Raw genomic sequence first — 20,685 nt, forward strand, 5'->3', positions numbered from 1 at the left:
GTTTTAAGATTAACTCAATCATACTGAATTTAGAGAACTATTAATCAGCATGCTAAACTAGACAACCATTGTATTTATCAATTTCACTGACTTAACACCTTGTAAGTATCTTTGTTCTGACCCATAACAGCCATGGGCCTGCTGGTTTCATCTTCACATTTTCTTAGATTCATCTGGTGTCTCATATCAGTTGATATCTGAAGGCTTAACTGCTTATTATTGTTTTTCAAAATGGTACTAATAAACTTCCATTCTCCTGTTCTAGCAAGTTTTGCAAATAATTTCATGTTATAAACTGGTATTGTCTTTGACTCCCCTGGCCAAAAATTTATTACCCATTGGCCAAATATTTTAAGATAGGCTGATTCTTTGTTATAGAGTGTATTTAAGGCCTAATTTTGAAGTTCTGGAGAGTTTGTTAGTGATTTTTTTTCTAATAAAATAATTGAAAGCCTAAGATCATTTCACTTCCATAGTGGGACTGGCTCTCATCTCATAGGAATAGGACTTTTGCAAAATGATTTTGAATGTGTCTGATATATAACCTTTTTGAGAAGTGAAAAGCATTGATTTAAAATTAACATGAAATAATATCAAAGCATGATTCAGTAGATAGAGCTCTGGTCCTGAAGTCAGAAAGATCTGAGTTAAAATTAAGTGTCAAATACTAGCTATGTCAACCGAGAGTTAGTCATTTAAACTCTTCTTGCCTCAGTTCCTCAGGTATAAAATGGAAGGAATAATAGCACCTATCTTGTAGGCTATTGTGAAGATCGAAAGACATTTTTTAAAAAAATGTTCACAATAGTGCCTGGCACATAGTAGATTATATATAAATGCATATTCTCTTCTCTTCCCTGCCCCTTTCCCTTTTCAGTATTTCAGACAACTTTTAAGAGGAGCAGAGTCACCAACACGTAATTCAAAATTCAACAGGTATGTATATTATGCAATTTCACTGTCTCATGTTATTGTTATAAAAGATAATAATTAAGTATTGACACTATGAACTCCCTAATTAGATGATAAATATTAAATATAAAAATATAAGCCTTGCAGCATGAGCAGAATAGAACATTTTTAAGTGTTGAATTATAATTCTATAGAGAACTTAATCACTTCAAAACACTAAAGAATTTTTCAACAAAAGAGCAAAGTGATATAATAGCTAAGTAAGCCCAAGATTAATATATTTCAGCTCTTGATTACTCCATCCTGTTAGAAGCCATGTATAACTGGAATAAATCTAATTTTTGATGTTATTGCTGATCTTGTTTTCTAATAAATATTTTTACAGGGTGCTTTCCAGTCATAAAAATGAACTAATTTTTCCCTCTTCCCCCATATACTACCTGGATTGAAATTAAACACAGAAAAAATAATCAAAAGAACATCACTGGGAGAGAAGGGCTTGTTTACTTCACAGAATGAAATTACCTTGTAATTTTAAGACCATATGTTGGATCACAAAATGAAATTACTTAGATGATCTATTGGGAACTAGATTTGTATAGAGAATGTGTTAACAAAATCTGTATTTTACCTGGAGTACTGAATAGATTTGAAATGGTTTGTGTCTTACACTTATGCTTAGCAGGATAAGTGAACCATGTACTGAATTTTCTAGAAATTGGGAAATACCTCTGCCACAGTAGGTACTAAATAAAAATTGAAGCAAAAATGCAATATAGATTTTTAAAAAATGTTCATTTCTACTAGTTGTCAATGTATCAAATAACTTATGTCCCCAAATAGGAGTAAAATTTATAATTCAGAAAGATTTCAAGTATAATACATTTTCAAAAATTCTTCTTTGTGAAAGCCTACAATTGATAGGTCCAAGCCCACTTCATCTAGAGCCATGTTACCCTGTGTTTCTATTGATTTTATGACATTATTTCTGAAGCTTTTTCCTACATAAATTTCAGTATTATATCATCCCTGATCAATTTTTTAAACTTCCTTAGTTTTTAAATTGGAGCTTGCTTATTTCCAGACTTTCCTTCTTACTTTCCATGTATTTCACATGTCTATTATTGCAGAGGTAGCCTAAGTTTGGATGATTTTCGGTAAGTTTTGAGCCAGCATGTAATTTTAAAAAATATGTTGCCTGTTTAATGCCACAAACTGCATCTTGCTCCAAATGATAAAAAAAAATACTACTGTGCATGCTGCCTTTACATCAGCTAGTTGGGAATCCCATTTTTAAATGAGCCATTGTATTTTAGTCATCATTTTAGGAAATAGCATATTGCTATATTAGTTAACAAGTTACATTCTTCAAGAATATGTTGGATCATAGGTTTTTGATTCCTTGATTCTATTTGCTTTTATTTTATTTACTTCTCCAAGTAGGACCTAAGAAGGGTTCAGAAAAAAGTGATATTTTAAATTTTAGTTCATTGATTTTACTTAATTTTTGTGTTCCTGAATGTCATTGCAAGAAAGGTAATGGATTGATTCTTATTTGGTACAAAATTATGCAAATTGCAAAATATAACGTCATCATTCTTAAATATGTTGAAAATAGCATTTGTATTAGAAACAGCTGTCTTTGTCTATGACAGTCTTGAATGTTAAAACCATTCAGAGTGAACTAGAATTAGAACTCCAGAATTTTTATTTCAGTATTTCCTATAAAATTGTCAGATTTATACCATTGCTATTTATAGTGTCTGTAATTCCAATTGTTTCTAATAGAAAATAATATTCTAATTTTGCTTTACATTTCAAAATCTTTATGTGAAATGTATAGTTACATATCTATATTTTTTAAATCATATTAGTCATTGCGAGTTGCTTCTATATTAATACAGTAGTAAAGTATTTGGTGTCTTGTTATTAGAGGACTTAATATTGGCATGTAATTATGTGTTTTAAATGCATATTCCCAAATTCCAAATATGGATTTTTGTTTGGGGTTCTGCTGTAAGGGCAGTAATACACGGTAAGCATGAGTTTATTAGTTGGCTAAAATGTATGTTTATGGATGCTGAAATGTAACAATAAGGAATAACTGGAGGCAAATAGTTGCTTTTATGCTTACTCTTTGTTGCTTTGGGGCTATGTCTGTTTTTTAAAGTTTGTAAACCCTTGCATTCTTGTATTCAACCTTTTTTTTTTTTTTTTCTTTTTTTTTTTTTTTTTGCTGAATGTTGTTTCATTAGCTTTTATCCCCATAATTATTCTAACCAATCTTTTGGAATTTTATTTCCTTTATGTGTATAAAAAATAAAATCCATCTCCTACATTATGTCTCTTTGAATATTTAGAAGATTTTGAAGGTTTTAATGCGGTTTTAGAATTTGTTATTTGTTAAAATATATGAACAATTCTTTTCTCTCAGATTTAAAATTTATATAAGAAGTAAAGATTGAAAGGTCAAAGTATTTGTGATTTTCCCCATCATATTGCAGTTAGTAGTCACTACTGCATGTTATTATTCTATTTTGATTTTTGGTTTTAGTGGAGTTTTATATCTATCTCAATTTGTAATGTTGAATGAATAAAATATCACAATAAGCTCTGACCTGAATATGAACCTTTAAATAAACATTTTGAAGTTGCTATTATGTATAAATATTTATTGGTATTTTTTTTCAGGTCTTAGTTTTTATTTTTATATATCCTATAACTATATTATGTAACATAACCAATTGCAATGTTTGGCTTCTTAGATTTTAAGAATTAATCCAACTTTAAGATTTCAAATCATGGGGGCAGCTAGGTGGTACAGAGCTGAAGTCAGGAGAACCTGAGTTCAAATCTGGTCTCAGACATTTAACACTTCCTAGCTATGTGACCCTGGGCAAGTCACTTAACTCCAGTTGCCTCAGCAAAAAAAAAAAAAAAAAAAAAAATTCAAACCATGGTAGTCATGCCTATAGTTGACATGTTTTTTAATATTATTTACCTATTATTATATATCATTTAATCAAATCATAAAGTAATACTGGGTTTTTTTTTGCTTTCTATTTAATGTATTTATTTATTTACTTATTTAGGAGCACCCAGAAAAGAGGAGAATCCTTTGGGATTAGCAAAATAGGCAGCAAAATCAAAGGAGTATTTAAGAGTACTACAATGGAGGGAGCTATGCTACCTAATTATGGGTTAACTGAAGGCGAGGATGACTTTGTGAGTAAAACTATCCAGTTTTCTTGAATTGATGAATGTGCATCTGTTTTTTGATATGCTGCAGTAGTTAAATCTAGATCTATTTTACTGTTTCTTTTCATCCTTATATTCCATTGTTTTTTCTTTAATTATAGCATTTTTGCCTATTAATCTTGCTTTACTAACTCTTGAGTACCAAGCACAGTACTCTGTCTATATTAGATGCTCAATAAATGTCTCTAGCATTGATTTTACTTTTGTTCCTAAGATAGAAAGCTATCTATATATTTCAAATAATTAGAAATATCCAAGAGTTGATTGGTTTTCTATGAGCAAATGAGTTTCTTTTTACTAAGTGATAAGTATTCAGTTGTTAGAGATGTTCTAGAGGACATTTTCAGGCAAGTATATGTCCTCTTGCAAGGCAAAAAAAAAAAGTTATTGCAATCACATTGTGGGGCTTATTTTTACTGCCTTGTTGTCTAGAGAATAATAGGTATCTTTCCTTAACAAGTTAATTAAATCAATTCAGTAAGCATTCAACACCTAGGATATACTATTCATTGATTTTAGTATTCAGGCTTCACAAACCAGAATTAACTAACGGTGGTGAAATGGTTTCAGAAATCCCTTATAATTCTGAGTGTCTACTGCACTAATTGGTCAAATAAAACTTGCAAACAAATGTAATGCAAAAATAGTTTAACAGTCCTTACAAAAGAGTTAAGCCTATTCTACAAGTATTTGTTTCTTTTTAGAACATTCCTTTTTAGTTGAATTTTAATGTTCATATAAGACTTCATTTTTTTCCTGCCATTTAGTGATGTTTGAATTGAAATTAACAGCTCTGCACAGATATCTTGTGGTGCATATTGCATTCACATTAGAATTTCTTAGGCATTTGTTTCCAAAAAATGAAAATTAAACTTTTAGGATCTGACATTGGAAGTAGACAGTACAATAGATAGAGCATTGGACCTGTATTCTATAAGATCTCAATTCAGTTTCCACTTAGGTGAGCTGTGTGATCATTTAACCTTTTTCTGCCTTCATTTCGCCTTAAAATGGGTATAACAAGCATCTATTTCACAGGATTGTTGTAAAGATAAAATGAAATATTTCAAAAGTGTTTTGTGTACCTTAAAACTCTATATAAATATTATCTATTGTTATTTCTTTCTGCTACTTAAGTAAGAAATCAAAAAACAAATGGATCATGAAAACATTATATGACCCTTTCTTTAGGCAAGATTAGAAAAACTGGACATTGTTGGAAAAAAAAAAATCCCCCTCCCCCCCCAAAAGCAACTAACATCATATTGTACCATGCTACTCTTTTCTAGCATATAAGAAATCATCATCTCTTAGGTTCTGTATATACCATATCAACATCAAAGTCAAAATTTTCAAGATCATAACTATGATGTAATTTCAGAGGCATTTTAAAAACTTTTTTTTTTTTTTAATGGGATTTCATACTAGTACATGTTTTAAAAAAAAAAAAAAAAAGCCTATGAATCACCCAGTAAAATCAGTCTCATATTACAGCCATACTTGCATTGCTTTTACATTCTTTAGACTGGGCAGGCACGGTATATCTTTTGGCGCTTTATAAAAATCAAATCCACTCAACTGAAAATATTAAATTAAGGAATAATATTTTCTCTGTCCCACAACTTTTCTCATTTTAGGAATACATGTAAACGTTTCAGAACAAAAGCTAAAATGAAAAATAATTCTTGTATAGGTGAGATCATTTTCTTCTCTGATCTTGTATTAATTGCCCTTTGACTCTTTTGAGGGAAGTACCTTTTCTTTTTCTTTCTTTTTTTAAAAATTTTTTTTTTTTTTAAAGAAAGGATTACAGTATTGAGTTAGAGAGTAAAACTTTGAAGGAATTGCTTAGAGGAAGGAATTGAGTAGTTCTAGTTGAAGATTAAGTGACTAATTTTTGCAACTATAGTTTTGGTATGTTAGTTCCCACATTGTGTCTTAACTATTACTTTTTTCCTTCAAGATTCTTCTATTATATTAAATTGTTTTGGATTAGAAAGATTTTGAAGGACTTAGGTGGGCAAGGAAGTAGATCATGCCAGTTTGACCATTTTTATTTCAAAATGCTTGGATATAGAATAAAGTTAATAAAAATTGTTTCTGATATACCTGTGCCTAAGTCACTGAATACAGTATTATTATTTTTCTTTGATACACCCCAACACTCTACTCAGCTTTTTTGAGGAATCTTTTATGTACATATTTTAACTTCCCTATTAAATTGCAGACTCTTTAATGGCAGAGAGAATGTTGTTTTTTGATCTTCATATTCTGTGTTTCTGTAGCAATGTCTCTTACCTAATAAATTCTTAAAGTAAATATTTCTTAAATTTAATCCATGACATTTCTCATTGCTTACTTGTCTTTAATTCTAGTCTTATTCATTGCAATGGCTCTCAAATTACAGAAGAATTCTCTAAAAGCTTGGATGCTTGCTAGTAGGGAAACGGATTATTTTTCCAATAGATCATTCTTTTTTTTTTTTCTTTCTTTCTTTCTTTCTTTTTTTTTAATTACAGCTTTTTATTTACAAGATATACGCATGGGTAATTTTTCAGTGTTGACAATTGCAAAACATTTTGTTTCAACTTTTCCCTCTTCCCCCCATCCCTTCCCCCTGATGGCAGGTTCACCATTACATGTTAAATGTGTTAAAGTATAAGTTAAATACAATATATGTATACATATCCATACAGTTATTTTGCTGTACAAAAAGAATCGGACTTTGAAATAGTGTACAATTAACCTGTGAAGGAAATAAAAAATGCAGACGGACAAGAATAGAGGGATTGGGAATTCTATCTAGTGGTTCATAGTCATCTCCCAGACTTCTTTTTCTGGGTGTAGCTGGTTCAGTTCATTACTGCTCTATTGGAACTGATTTGGTTCATCTCAGTCTCCAGAATGACTGGATGTATTCACAATTCCACCAACAATGTATCCGTGTCCCAGTTTTCCCACATCCCCTCCAACATTCCACATTACAATTGATGATTCTTTAAAAAAAATTTTTTAATCAATGTTTCCTTCTCATAGCATAGCTAATTAAAGCATGACCTTTATGTAGCCGTTTATTAGTAGTTATTAATTTACTATACTAAATGAGCTTAGTTTATTAAAGTTTTTAGAGCTAATTTGATAGAATTTAGTTTTTAAAAAAAAGTTTTTAAATGAAATGAAGCACCAGCAAATATCACATTTCACTATGCAAAGAACATGTAGAATTGTTCTACATTGTAGAATACATACCTAATGAATGGTGTGTACTCTTAAGTGCTGTCAGAATTGAGAGGAATGAATGATTGATTACTTTGGACTAAAGTGGACAGAGATAAATTTATAGAGGCAATGGGATTTCATACCAATATGTGTAAAAAAAAAAAAAACTTTGAAAATCAGTCTAACAAATAAAGTGTCTCTGGAAGAGGCTATATAAAGGAAAAGTAGGAAAGATAGTTGACTTGTTTCTATCACATATAGAGATTTCAAACTCCTTTTGTTTAAAAAAAAAACTGAGTTTATGTAGGATAGCTCTAAAGTATGCCGTTATTATTATTTTTTTGAAAACAGACATACCACAACAAGTTAAATCTTCACATTATAGTTGACTTTGAGCTTAGTCACCTAGTAAAGCTATATATGATTTTTCCAGGGATGTTAACCATTGCTTAAAATATTTCTGGAATTCTTCTAGACTTACTTTCAGAATCAACTTATGAATCATCCAGTAAAATCAATCTAAAATTATAGCCATCCTTGCATTGCTTTCACATTCTTTAGACTGGGCATGGTATATCTTTTGGGGCTTTATAAAAATCAAATCCGTTCTCTTAAGGATTTAGGTTTGTAAAATAGGTCCTCTAATAGGCAATTCCAAAAGAAGAGTACTTGCTTGTGCTTGTGCAAGGACAGTTTATTTGGGATAAGTATGCAGCCTAACAAGAGGATAATTTTGAAGAATACAACATTCATTTCAGTGTAAAATGTGTTTGTTAAAAAAAACCACTTTTCTTTATAGTAGTAAGCTGCAATTTTAATTGAATTAATAATGCTACCCTCACCTTCATCTTTCATTGCAGATTGAAGAAGGGATTGTTGTAATGGAAGATGACTCTCCAGTAGAAGCTGTTAGTACCCCTAGTACACCCCGAAATCTTGCTGCATGGAAAATAAGTATTCCATATGTGGATTTTTTTGATGATCCCTCCTCTACTGACAGGAAGGAGAAAAAGGAGAGAATTCCTGTATTTTGTATTGATGTTGAGAGGAATGATAGAAGAGCAGGTGGGAATCATTATATAAATAAATAACATTTCTTAAAAGCTAAGTGGAACTGTTCTTTTGTTCATCTCCTACCATTAATTAGACATTAGTGAAAAGTATGAAAAAAATAACAGGTATTTATTTAATAGATATTGATCCATAGTACTGCCTTTAGTTCCAACACAAAAAAAATATGATTGTGGAGAATCTTGTTTTCTTTGTCTTTAGTCTTAGTATTTTATAGGATTCTAGTTTTTCTTTAATTAAAGGAGCTTATTATTGTCATCAATAAATAAACGTTTTTAGCACATGTTGTACACAGCATATAGATTTTATTCTTGTCCACAAACCATTTATATTTATAATTGACAGGATATAGCCAAATGCATAAATCTATTTTTTAAGTTAACCTTTTTTGCTCTGTATTTTCTTTTTGATTATTTCAGGTCTGGTCTGATAGATGCTGAGGGTGAACAGCAACCATAGCAGGATAAGCAACTACCACCCCAGATTTGGTCCAAGAATTGGGGTAGTCATTGTAAACAAGTACTTCAAAGTCATGCAAGTTTTGGGTAAGGGAGAGGAGGAAGAGAGTAAGATGGAGATTAGGGAAACTATATCTTTTCCTTCTAGAGGCATCAGTTTATCTGGTTTTCTCAAAAGCTGCTGTTGCCAGAAAGTGAAGGAAGGATGCTTAGAGTAACTGGATCTTGCTTTTTAACAATAGTCAGAATCCAAATTAGTTGTGCATATCCCTGCAGTACATGCCTGAGGCAGTGCTGCTTAATTTTGCTGTTTTTTGCTGTTCTCCCTCAGCATTTTCTAGAACAAGTATATGCTCTGAGCCATTGAATATGCTGTAGCTCATTGTCACTAGGAACATAACTACTTTTGCTTCTGTTTTTCTACAGTTTCTGTAGATTGAGATTTAAATTGGAAAAAGAGAGAAGCATTAGTTAGCTTTCAAATTCTGTTCACTTATTTATATTATTTATATATATATATATATATATATATATATATATATATATATATATATATATATATTTATTTATTTATTCATTCATTTATTCATTTATTTATTTATTTATTTATTTATTTATATATTATATGCATAATACTTAAACTGTGGCTCCCACTATTGCTCACCTTGCTTTTGGGGAAGTTATCTAAAACTTTTTGTACTTTAGTTTAAATTTTTTTTGATCTTAGGACTTTATATAAAATATAAGAATTTATTTCCCCTATTAAAAATGTTTTGAATTACTATATTTAATAATCATGTCCATCTAATTAAATTAAATAATTGTACACATTGTTATTTTTGATGATTTTACACACCATGCTTTTTATTTTTAAAGAATAACACTAAAAATCATAAAATTGAGACTGTTCAAGAACTAGTATACATTTTATTTTTTTCCAGCAGTATCACAAACCTTATTGCAAAACTCACGTGCTATATTTCCTGTAAATAAAGTTGCAGGTAGCCATAACTTTATACTTAAAAAACAAAACAAAAGAAAACAAAAATAACCTTAGGCTTATTTTTAGGTAGAATATAACACTTACTTTTCAAATATTTTAACTACCTGGGTAGCCTGGGTGGTTAGTGCTGTTATTATTCCTAGCATATAGATGAGGAAATTGAGGGTTACAGAAGTTAACTGATTTGCCCAGGATCACACAAACTGTATATGTCTAAGGTAGGATTTGAACTTTTTATGCTTGCTTTATGTAGTTATTTGGTTTGGGGAACTTTTTTTTTTTTTTTAACTTAAATCCCAATTGCATATAGTATGTTTTAAATTACAACTTCTTTGAGGGAAAACTTGAAGAATTGCAAAAGCACATTAGATATCAGAAGACATGATCGGTGGTTCACTCATATTATACAAATTACTTAATTTTAGTGGGCCATAGTTTCCTCATGTCTAAAATGAAATGATTGAATGTTATGTCCTCATAGATTCTCATTTACCACAATGTCATATGATTCTAAATATCTTGATATCTCGTGTCATTAAACTTATAAAACTTTAAATGTATTATCTCTTTAGAGAGTTACATTTTAAAATCCAAATTATATAGTTTCTTAAAGTTTCTTCCAGTGTTGTAATTTTATAATATAAAATTTATGAACTGATTGATTAGCTTCATCATTTTCTGAATGACTTTAAATTCAATTAGAGTTGAAGGTATATAAATAATAGGGTAAAAAGAATAACTTTATTAAAGATTTGGACTGCTTTTTCTCTAATGATATATTTATTGTCTTAAAACCATTACTTTTATTTCACGCCTTTTCAAGCAGCAGAAAATCATTTTCTTGTTTAATGTTTATATACTTTTCAGTTGGTCATGAACCTGAGCATTGGTCTGTCTACCGAAGATACCTTGAGTTCTATGTGCTTGAGTCAAAACTAACAGAATTTCATGGTATGTTCTACTTTTTCAAGGTTTTTATTCCAATAGATATCATGATAATTTTGGAATGTGAGAATTGTGACTTTACATATCTCGGCCTTGTTTTAAGGAAGAAAAAAACAAGACACAGTTGTCAAATATACACATATATATTAACTTTATATCACTATTTGTAGATGTGTTTATAAATCCTTGTATGTACATGGATGCATATATATTTGCTATTTTCAGTGAGCATTTTGACAATGTGGCTAGAAATGTTTGATTTAGCTCTTAAATGACCTTTGAATTATTGGAACAAAAATATATTTGGCTTATATTGTTGTATATATCTTTTGGGTGTTGTAATGGCAAGTAGACTGGGGAGAAACAGGCAAAGAAAACAGGGTTTTTTTTGAAGTTCATGTAAAAGTTAAGAAAAATCTCCAAAAGGGAAGAGACTAAAAGTCTATGGCAATGAATTGGGTTGAGTTTTCAACATGCTGTCTTATATCTCCTTGCATGGTTCCTTGTGGCCTGAAAGTTACCACCCCCTCATCTCTACCATTCATATTCCTTTCTTTGAGGCTTAAGTGCCATCATCTTTTTGGGTAGACTCAACTGAAGGACTTTTCTCCTTCCTTATATGTTTCTAAAATACTTGACTGAGAATTTGTAAGGGAAGCTCATAGAATTTCAAGACCTCACCTTACAGCCACCAAATTATATTTTTAGGTAGACCCCCTTTTTTCCTGAAAGCTTTGTACTTGTTCTTTCCTATTATTCCCAGCAACTCTTCTAGTATGTGGTTGGAAAAGAGAATTTCACTTTTACCTCTGTTTCTTTCTACTGAGTCAGAAAAAGATTGGCTATTATTCCATTTACTCTGACACTGGGTTTAAATCCTTAAGAATAGCCTTCCTTCAACTGTTTTAGTTTGTTACTGTATTGTTTACTTGATAAGGATGAAATATAATTTATCTTATTTATAATTGTCAGGAAATTTAGTCCATATCATCTCATATCAGTCCTTTTGCCTCCTCTCATACCATCATCACCTACTTCAGGCCCTTATAATCTGTCAGATTCTTTTAATAGGCTCCTCATTAACCTCCATGCTTTCATCCTTCTCTTACCTAGATTCCCTATAGTTGCCAAAGTGATTTTCCATAGCTAGAGATCTGATGTTTCAATCCCTTTTTCAGTAAACTCCAGTGGTGTACTCTTGTCCGTAAGATCAAATACAAACTTATCTGGCTTTTAAAACACTTCAGAATCTATGCATCACATACCTTTCCAGTCTTAATATTCATTATTCTTTCCAGTGCGTGGCATGTAATAGGTACTTAATAAATGTTTGTTAATTGAGTTTTTATTCTGCAGTCTTAACAAAACTGGCCTTTTTGCTGATCCTTACATTTCATCTCCCAACTTTTTGTCTTTTCAATGGTAATAAACTTCCATAACTGTATTCTATCAGATATCTCTTTTTATAACTTCCCTTGCATAGAGTTTATCAGTGTCACACTCATTCTGTGGTTTTAAGTAATTCCCTCTAACCTACTTTTAAACCATCAGTCCCCAGAGACAGACTAGCATCACTAAGTTTCATTGCAGTTTTCTCCTCGAGATTACCTTAGTGAGGGGAGATACATTCTCTCTACTTAGTACTTTAGTTTTTGAGTCTCTATCCAAAGCATTTTTTATCTAAGCAATTAGATATACAAGGCAACCTAACTGCATAGTATGATAATGATGTAACTCTAACCATTCTTTTTTCTCCTCAGTGACCCAAAGTACAACTCATCACAACAGCTTTTCCAAATGTTTTCATTTCTCTTCATACTTCCCATTGCTTCCCCTTCCCATTCACTCCTCCTCTCATTGGAGAACCTTGTGGAATTGAAGCCATTTGCTAAGAGCTTTCTTTTTTCTTTTCTCTCTAACATCTCATAATGCCTAGATGCCTTCTGTCATTATTGGCATTTTTGCCTCCTTCTCACATGAAAAGATGATCCTGCTCTTTGCTAAGGCAAAACTCTTAACTCGACTCCCCCTACTCTTTTTTGGGGGGGAGGGCAACTGGAGTTAAGTGACTTGCCCAGGTTCATACAGCTAGGAAACATTTCTTTGTAACAAACTATGGCCACACAAGTGAGGCATCATTTCACATTGTTGACAAATAGTTCAGAGTGCTTACATTCTCACCACAGGTATTTTCTCTCTAGAACTGTCCATATTCTGCCTGAAGCTGGTTTTCTTATACAATGCATATTTAGCAATTTTTATTAAGTAAAATTCTTTTTCTACTTGTATTGGTATCAAAGTATTAATCTCACAGCAATATCTTTTCACAAACTAAATCTGTTCCTTTAAAAAAAAAAAAAAAAGAATCCAAATATATTTAATGTCCTTTTCATGAACCAAACTGCTCCATTTTATTTATTTAATTTTTTGCAGAAGCAATTGGGGTTAAGTGACTTGCCTGGGGTCACACAGCTAGGAAGTGTTAAATGTCTGAGGTCAGATTTGAACTCAGGAACTCCTGACTTCAGGGCTGGTGCTCTATTCACTGTACCAACTAACTGCCCCTGCTCCATTTATTTTAAAGGCAAATTGTATCTTAAATCTGAATTCACTCCCTCCTCACTTCCATGCCTTTGAATCCTTTGTTTCCTGAAAAGTTGTGGTTAAGCATTATCTTTTAACAGGAAACATTTTTTCCACACAGTGGCTAGGGAACTCCTTCCCTGGCATGAAATATTTATTTTGCATACACTTGTTGATGTATATATAGTCTCCTGAGAAAACAAAGGCTTCCCAAGGTCTTGAACTTTTTTATTTTTGTCTTTGCATCCCCAATGACTGATAGATAGTTATGGACTTAATGGTGCTTGTTGATTAATCTTGTAAAAATCAGACAGAATATTTGCTGAATTATCTACAACTTCATTGAAGAAATATGCTGCATAAATGTAAAGTGTTGTTATATGGACTTTCTATAGTCAAATATGAGTAACTTTTAAAGAAGAATACAAAATACTGATAAAAATATTTAATAAATGCTAATTTCAGGTACATTTCCTGATGCTCAGCTTCCTTCCAAGAGGATCATTGGTCCCAAAAACTATGAATTCTTAAAGTCAAAGAGGGAAGAATTTCAGGAATATCTTCAGGTATTAACATAAAATAACTTATTTATGTTTTATGTCAGTTTAGTAATGAAGATTAACAATTAACCAAGAATTTATTTTATTTTTAAAAACTTTGTTAGCTTTGATGCGTTAAATTATTTTGTCTGTTTTCATATTCTTTTTAACTTTTTATTTTTATGTAATTCAATCTTTCATAAATTGTTGCTGCTTTTCTTATTTGCATAATTGTATTCTACGTATTTTGGATTCAAAAATTTTTAATGCTGCATTACTTTATTGTTATTTGTGGCAGGTTCCCATATTACTTATATTTTTAATATTTGTCATTTCTTAAGGTAATATGATAATCCATTATATAGATATATATGCCAAACTTTGGTTAACCATTCCACAAGCATTGGATGTATATATTGTTTCTAAAGGAAGAGGGAGGGAAAAAAGAGAACAACTTTAAAGAGATTTTTATCATTAAATTCCATAATTTCAGATGTTAGAGGGAACTTTGAAAAATCATCTATTACAGATCTCTTGTTTTATTGTAAAAAATTTGAGACACAAAGAAATAAAATGAGTTGTCATAGGTAATACAGCTTAAGAAAGTATGAAGAAGGACTGAAACTTATTTCTGGCTTGGAATACTATATTTCTGAAAGCAAAAGTTTAGTGCTGACAACCAAAATCAAAATCTTTCCTGGCTGAGATAATTTTAATATTATAGAGGAAAAAGTAGAATCAGATTCTGCTAGAGGGAAAAGAACTTTCTCTCAGATTAGTCAAGGTTGCTCAGGTATCATCAGTTCCAGAAGATGAGTGCAAAGGATTGTTGTTACGCCAAGCTCAGGGCACTCTTGCTTGCTAAACTTTAGCTTTGGAAAACAAGGTCTCTCCTAATATCTTTATATTCCATCCTCTTAGCCCAAGGGAGGTGGGCCTGAAAGAATTCTACCTTTCTGACCAATAAAGGAGAGACAGATATAAGCCAAGATGTCATCAGAGGTCATTTGGGCTAGGATGAGATTTTGCTCAGAGGATTATTATATCATTGCTAGCCGTGTTTACCTTCAACTAGAAAAAAAGACGAGTGAACCAAGAATGTAGAGGAAGAAAATGCTAACGTAAACTTGAATCAAGGCCTTGGTGGCTAGGCACATAACAAAAGAGAAAAGAAAAAAAAAAAAACTGTCAGTATACCAAGGCCTTGTCTGTAATCTTGGGACAGTTATGTTGTCTAGGTGTTGGTTGCTTCTGAATCAGTACTAGATGACCCTTGGAGGGTTCTGCTGTTCACTCAGGAGCAGGGACTATTTTCAAATGATACAGGAGTCCAAACCCACAAATTTGGGGAATAATCAGAAGGACTTGGGAGAGTCATTTAGAAGACACATGAGTTGATAATTATGAGAAAACTCCTTATATCCTTAGGATCTCAACTTCTAGTCAGTATAACATAGATATTTAGTTACGGATCTCTAAATGGCACACAGAAATCATTCAGTTTGCCATCCATTTAAGGTTAGGTTCAAACAGTGCAATGAAATTTTCTCAAAATTCACAAGTTTACATTAAGAGAGGTACATATCAAACTGCTTAGAGATCTCACTATGGACTAGTCATAAGAAGACAAATTTACATGTCACCAAGGCAATCAAGAAAATTTAAATGTCTTGAAACAAAGACCAAAATAATACAATAGTTATCATCAGTACTAATTAATATAAAGTCATCTTGTGTTCTAGTAATCCATTTTCAATATCTATTTTACCAATACATTTTGAGTACCAGATGTTTTGTATAGTTATCTTGTCCCTGGATATCTTTTCCAGGACAAGCTTTATTCTCAGAGCAGCTCTAAAAAGGATTCTGATTCTGTGGTTCCAAATCTAGAAGTTCCTAGATAATTCTGACTTGGTGTAATTTAATATAGTCACTTAAATTTGGTTCTCCAATTTTGAAATGTTAGAGAATTTCAATTTATATATCATTTCCAATTTTTGTCCTTACCTAAATCCTATGTCTAATATAAAAATCTTTTTAACAATTTATGAAGGTCCAACTGTAAAATGAACTCTTCCGCCTTTTAAAATGATCAGGTAGTTACTTTAAAGTAATTTCGCTTTCTTTACTGTTATCAGTACAATATATGTGTAAAACCCTAGAATCCATTTTTGAGAAGTTAATACAAAAACATACTCAAACCTTGAATTTCCATGATAGATACATTTGGAAGCCAATCATATAATTATGTTGCTTTCTCAAAATTTATTATTCCATTTATTTAGAAAATATTTTACATTACATCTTTGTCTTACTGCTTTGTCTAATTATTTACCTCTTAAGAAGATATTATGTCTGTATTAATCTGACCACAAAAACAAGTTAAAATTATAGTAACTCGAAGATGTTCCAGTATCAATCTGTTATCTAATTGTACTTAATAAAACTTCTTGATTATAGAAATTTTCTATAAAAGAAAAAGGAGGAATATACTTAATAATACTCCCGTCACTTTGTCAGATATGACTCATGTCTGGAATTAAACAACCAATCTTACAATCACAGGGTATTAAAATGATTAAGATTAATTATTTTATAATTATCAGGATTAATCTTTGTCTTTTTGAAAGAAGAAACATCTAAATGGGGATATAATCAGAAAGTTCCTATGCAGGCCATGCTGAGGTCAAAAGTTTTCCCAGATACAGGCATCCACTGTTAGCAATTATCAAAATGTTGCACATGCTATTTTCCACTATTGCCTTCCTAACAATTCAGAGAGCTACTCTTGTAATCAAAATTAAAAACAGTAGTAAATTACAGTCCTAGGGATGTTTTTTATTCTAAATAGTAATTTTTTACCAACTGTAATTTAGGGCTTTGAAAAGCTTTCCTTATGTTTCCCTCACAGTTAACATTTCATTTATCTTTTACTTGTAAATTAAAACTACCCATATTCTGGGGCTTCAGACATAAAGCAAATACTTGCTAGTTTATGCTACATCTTTCAAACTATCCTACACATTTTTAATAGTAGCCAAGATTTTTCAAGTGAAGATTCACTATTATTATCATAATTACTTGTTTTATGACAAAGTAGTCCTTATTAAATATTTAACAATTTTCAAATATCTATTTTTTATTGCATCCTTTTAAAAAGCCCAATTCATGTGTAATTGCTTCCAGATTTAAAATGCTGATTATGTTTAATAACAATTCAGTTATAGTAATCTCTCAAATTTCACAATATAAAAGAATTTAGAAATTCAGTAATAACACAAACAATATCATGTATTTAAAACATGAAATAAAATTTTAAATGATATCAGTTGCATTCCAAATTATCCCATATAAAAGTCATTAATCTTAATATCTTTTGCATTTTAAAATCACTTTAGAGATAATCAGATTTGGAACAACAACGTTCATTGTAGTGCCCTAGAACAATGAATCTTGCCATTTGCTTTTAAATTTGCTATAGATTTACTACTTATTTTTCCTTAAGACAAATTCTAAAGTGTGGAACCTGAAACTTAATAAGATATTTCAAAAGGAAGTGAGTTCCTGGAATTACCCAAAGTCTCAGAATTCTTTTTAATCTTAAAAATGATAAATCTTCAAATCTCCAATATGCTGATGTTTTTAACAGTTCTACAAACTTTGATTATCTGACTTTTTGAAAAGTATCTAATTTGCTGAGAGCCTAAAGTGCAATTGCTTCAAGTATGAAAGTTCAATAATCTTTCCCAGTATTCTAAACCCTTTGTCTAGAGCCCTTAGAAGTTTTCTGACTAGTGGAATTTTAAATCTTTTAGAGTAACAGAATCTACACAAACATTTTACAAAGATATAAACATAGACAAAGTAAAAAGGTGAAAACAGACACAGATTGTTCCCCCCCTCCAACTTTTTAATATTTTTATTTGAAGTTTTGAGTTCCAAATTCTCTCTCTCTATGAGATGGTGAATAGCTATAGTTTTTGCATGTGCAGTTATATAAAAAATTTCCATATTAGTCATTTTTTGTACAAGAATATTTGAATATAAGAAAAAATGAAAGAAAGTGAAGTGTGACAAACTTTCATCTTTATTCAATCAATATCAGTTTTTTCTCTGGAGGTGGGATAGTATGCTTTATCGTGAGTTCTTGAGGATCATTGTGTTGCAGAAAATAGCTAAATTATTCACAGTTATTCATTGAACAATATTGCTATTAACATATACAATGTTCTTCTAGTTCTGTTCAGTATATGTCAGTTCATATGAGTCTTTCCAGGTTTTTATGAAATTATCCTGCTTGTCATTTTTTTACAGCACAATAATATTCCATTGCTATCACATGCCTCAGCTTCGTTAGCCATTCCCCAATTAATGGGAATCCTTTGAATTGCAGTTCTTAGCCATCACAAAAATAACTATCATAAATATTTTTGTACAACAGCAACAAGGAGATTGTTGTGAAGATCAACTGTGATGGACGTGGCTCTTTTCAACAATGAGGTGATTCAGGCCATTCCAATAGACTTGTGAATGAGAGAGCCATCTGCATCCAGAAAGAGGACTGTGGGAACTGAATGTGGGTCACAACTTAGTATTTTCACCTTTTTTTGTTGTTGTTTTCTTGTTTATTTTTTCTTTCTCAATTTTTTTCCCTTTTGAGCTGATTTTTCTTGTGCAGCACGATAAATGTGGAAATGTGTTTAGAAGAATTGCATGTGGTTAAGCTTATTTTAGATTACTTGCTATCTAGGGAGGTAGTGGGAAGGAAGAGGGTGGGAAAAAAAACTTGGAATATAAAGTTTTGCAAGGGTTAATATTGAAAACTATCTTTGTATGTAGTTAGAAAAATACAAAAAAAGGTAGAAAAAATGAAGTGAACATAACATATTGATATACATTCAGTCTCCTAAGTTCTTTTTCTGGATACAGGTGGCATTTTCTGTCCAAAGTCTATTGGAATTGCTTTGGCTCACTGAACCACTAAGAAGAATCAAGTCTTTCATAGTTGCTTATCACACATTCTTGCTGTTATTGTGAACAATGTATTCCTGGTTCTGCTTGTTTTGTTCAGCATCAGTTCATATAAATCTTTCCAGGCCTTTTTGTAATTAGCTGGTTCATCATTTTTTATAGAACAATAGTATTCAGTTATCTTCCTGTACCACAGCTTGTTCAGCCATTACCCAGTTGATGAGCATCCATTCCTTTTCCAGTTCTTTGCTATCACAAACAGGGCTGCCACAAATATTTTTGCATATGTGGGTCCTTTTCCCTCATTTATGATTTCTTTGGGATACAGATCCAGTAATGAATGACACTGCTGAGTCAAAGGGTATGCACAGTTTGATAGCTCTTTGGGCATACATAGTTGGATTGTTTCACAACTCCACCAACAATGATATGTATGCATTGTTTTACAGACCAAATTGCTATCCAGAATGGTTAAATCAGTTCATGACTCCACCACTAGTATATCAGTGTCCAAGTTATATCTCCCTTCCAATATTTATCATTTTTCTTTGTCATGTTAACCGTTCTGATAGATATGAAGTGGTACCTCAGAGTTGTTTTAATTTGCATTTCTCTGATCACTAGTGATTTAAAGCATATGATTTATGGCTATTGTTTTTTAATATGACTAGATAACTGATGGTATTTGTCTAAAACCTTTTTTGTTCATATCCTTTGACCTTTTATCAATTGGAGAATGACTTGTATTTTTATAAATTTGACTCAGTTCTCTATATATTTGTGAAATGAAGCCTTTATCAGAGTAACTTGTTGCAAAGATTTTTACCCAGTTTTTTGTTTTCCTCATAATTTTGGTTGTTTTGGTATTGTTTGTGCAAATTTATATTCAAATTTTATATAATCAAAATTACCTATCTTTGGTAAGCCTGAATTCTTCCTTTATTCATAAATTTTATAAGCTATTCTATTTCTTTCTTTTTTGCTTTCTTATTTTGCTTGTTATATCACCCTTTATGTGTAAATATTTATTTTGGCCTTATATTAGTCTGCAATGTAAGATAATTGGTTTATGTTGAATTGCTGCCATATTGTTTTCTAGTTTTCCTTAGCAGTTTTTTTTGTCAAATAATGTTTGCTTCTAAAAACTTAGCTCTTTGGGTTTATCATAAATCAGATTACTATGGTCATATATTCTATATAGTAATTTGGCTTAATGTATTCCACTGATCTACCACTTTATTTCTTAGCCACTTGCTGATTGTTTTGATAGTTACTGCTTTATTATATAGTTTAAAATCTGGTAAGGCTAGAACACTTTCTTTTTCATTTTTTTTTTTTCATTGATTACCTTGATATCCCTGAACTTTTGTTCTTTCAAGTGAATTTGTCATTATTTTTTCTAGTTCTATAAAATAAATATTTTTATATTATTTGCTTGGTAATGGTACTGAATAAATAGATTAATTTAGCTAAAATTGTCATTTTTATTATGTTGGCTTGGCATGCTCATGAGTTATTAATATTTTTCCAGTTGTTTAGATCTGACTTTATTTGCCTTTAAGTAATTAATTAATCTATTTATTTATTTGCAAAGCATATGCATGGGTAATTTTTCCAACATTAATCTTTGCAAAACCTTTTGTTCCAAATTTTCCCCTCCTCCCCACCCCCTCCCCAGCTGGCAGGTAGTCCAATAGGTACATGACAATGTATTGGATAATAGTAA

General features: G+C 31.0%; 1 protein-coding gene across 13 annotated transcripts in view; it reads left to right on the forward strand.

The window, feature by feature from the left end:
• SNX14 (sorting nexin 14) overlaps nucleotides 1-20,685 on the forward strand; it is a 110,212-nt gene that overhangs the window by 56,037 nt on the left and 33,490 nt on the right. For 7 of the 13 annotated variants that reach the window (XM_074310347.1, XM_074310356.1, XM_074310349.1 and 4 more), the window contains 6 exons: nucleotides 878-936; nucleotides 2,043-2,069; nucleotides 4,005-4,137; nucleotides 8,250-8,454; nucleotides 10,789-10,872; nucleotides 13,915-14,015. In XM_074310347.1, coding sequence (XP_074166448.1) covers nucleotides 878-936; nucleotides 2,043-2,069; nucleotides 4,005-4,137; nucleotides 8,250-8,454; nucleotides 10,789-10,872; nucleotides 13,915-14,015 — 609 coding nt within the window. The remainder of the gene's footprint in view (nucleotides 1-877; nucleotides 937-2,042; nucleotides 2,070-4,004; nucleotides 4,138-8,249; nucleotides 8,455-10,788; nucleotides 10,873-13,914; nucleotides 14,016-20,685) is intronic. The other 6 variants (XM_074310348.1, XM_074310357.1, XM_074310350.1 and 3 more) reach the window with 1 other exon arrangement.

This window comes from Sminthopsis crassicaudata, chromosome 4, assembly GCF_048593235.1.
Source record: "Sminthopsis crassicaudata isolate SCR6 chromosome 4, ASM4859323v1, whole genome shotgun sequence".
NCBI classification, from domain to species: domain Eukaryota; kingdom Metazoa; phylum Chordata; class Mammalia; order Dasyuromorphia; family Dasyuridae; genus Sminthopsis; species Sminthopsis crassicaudata.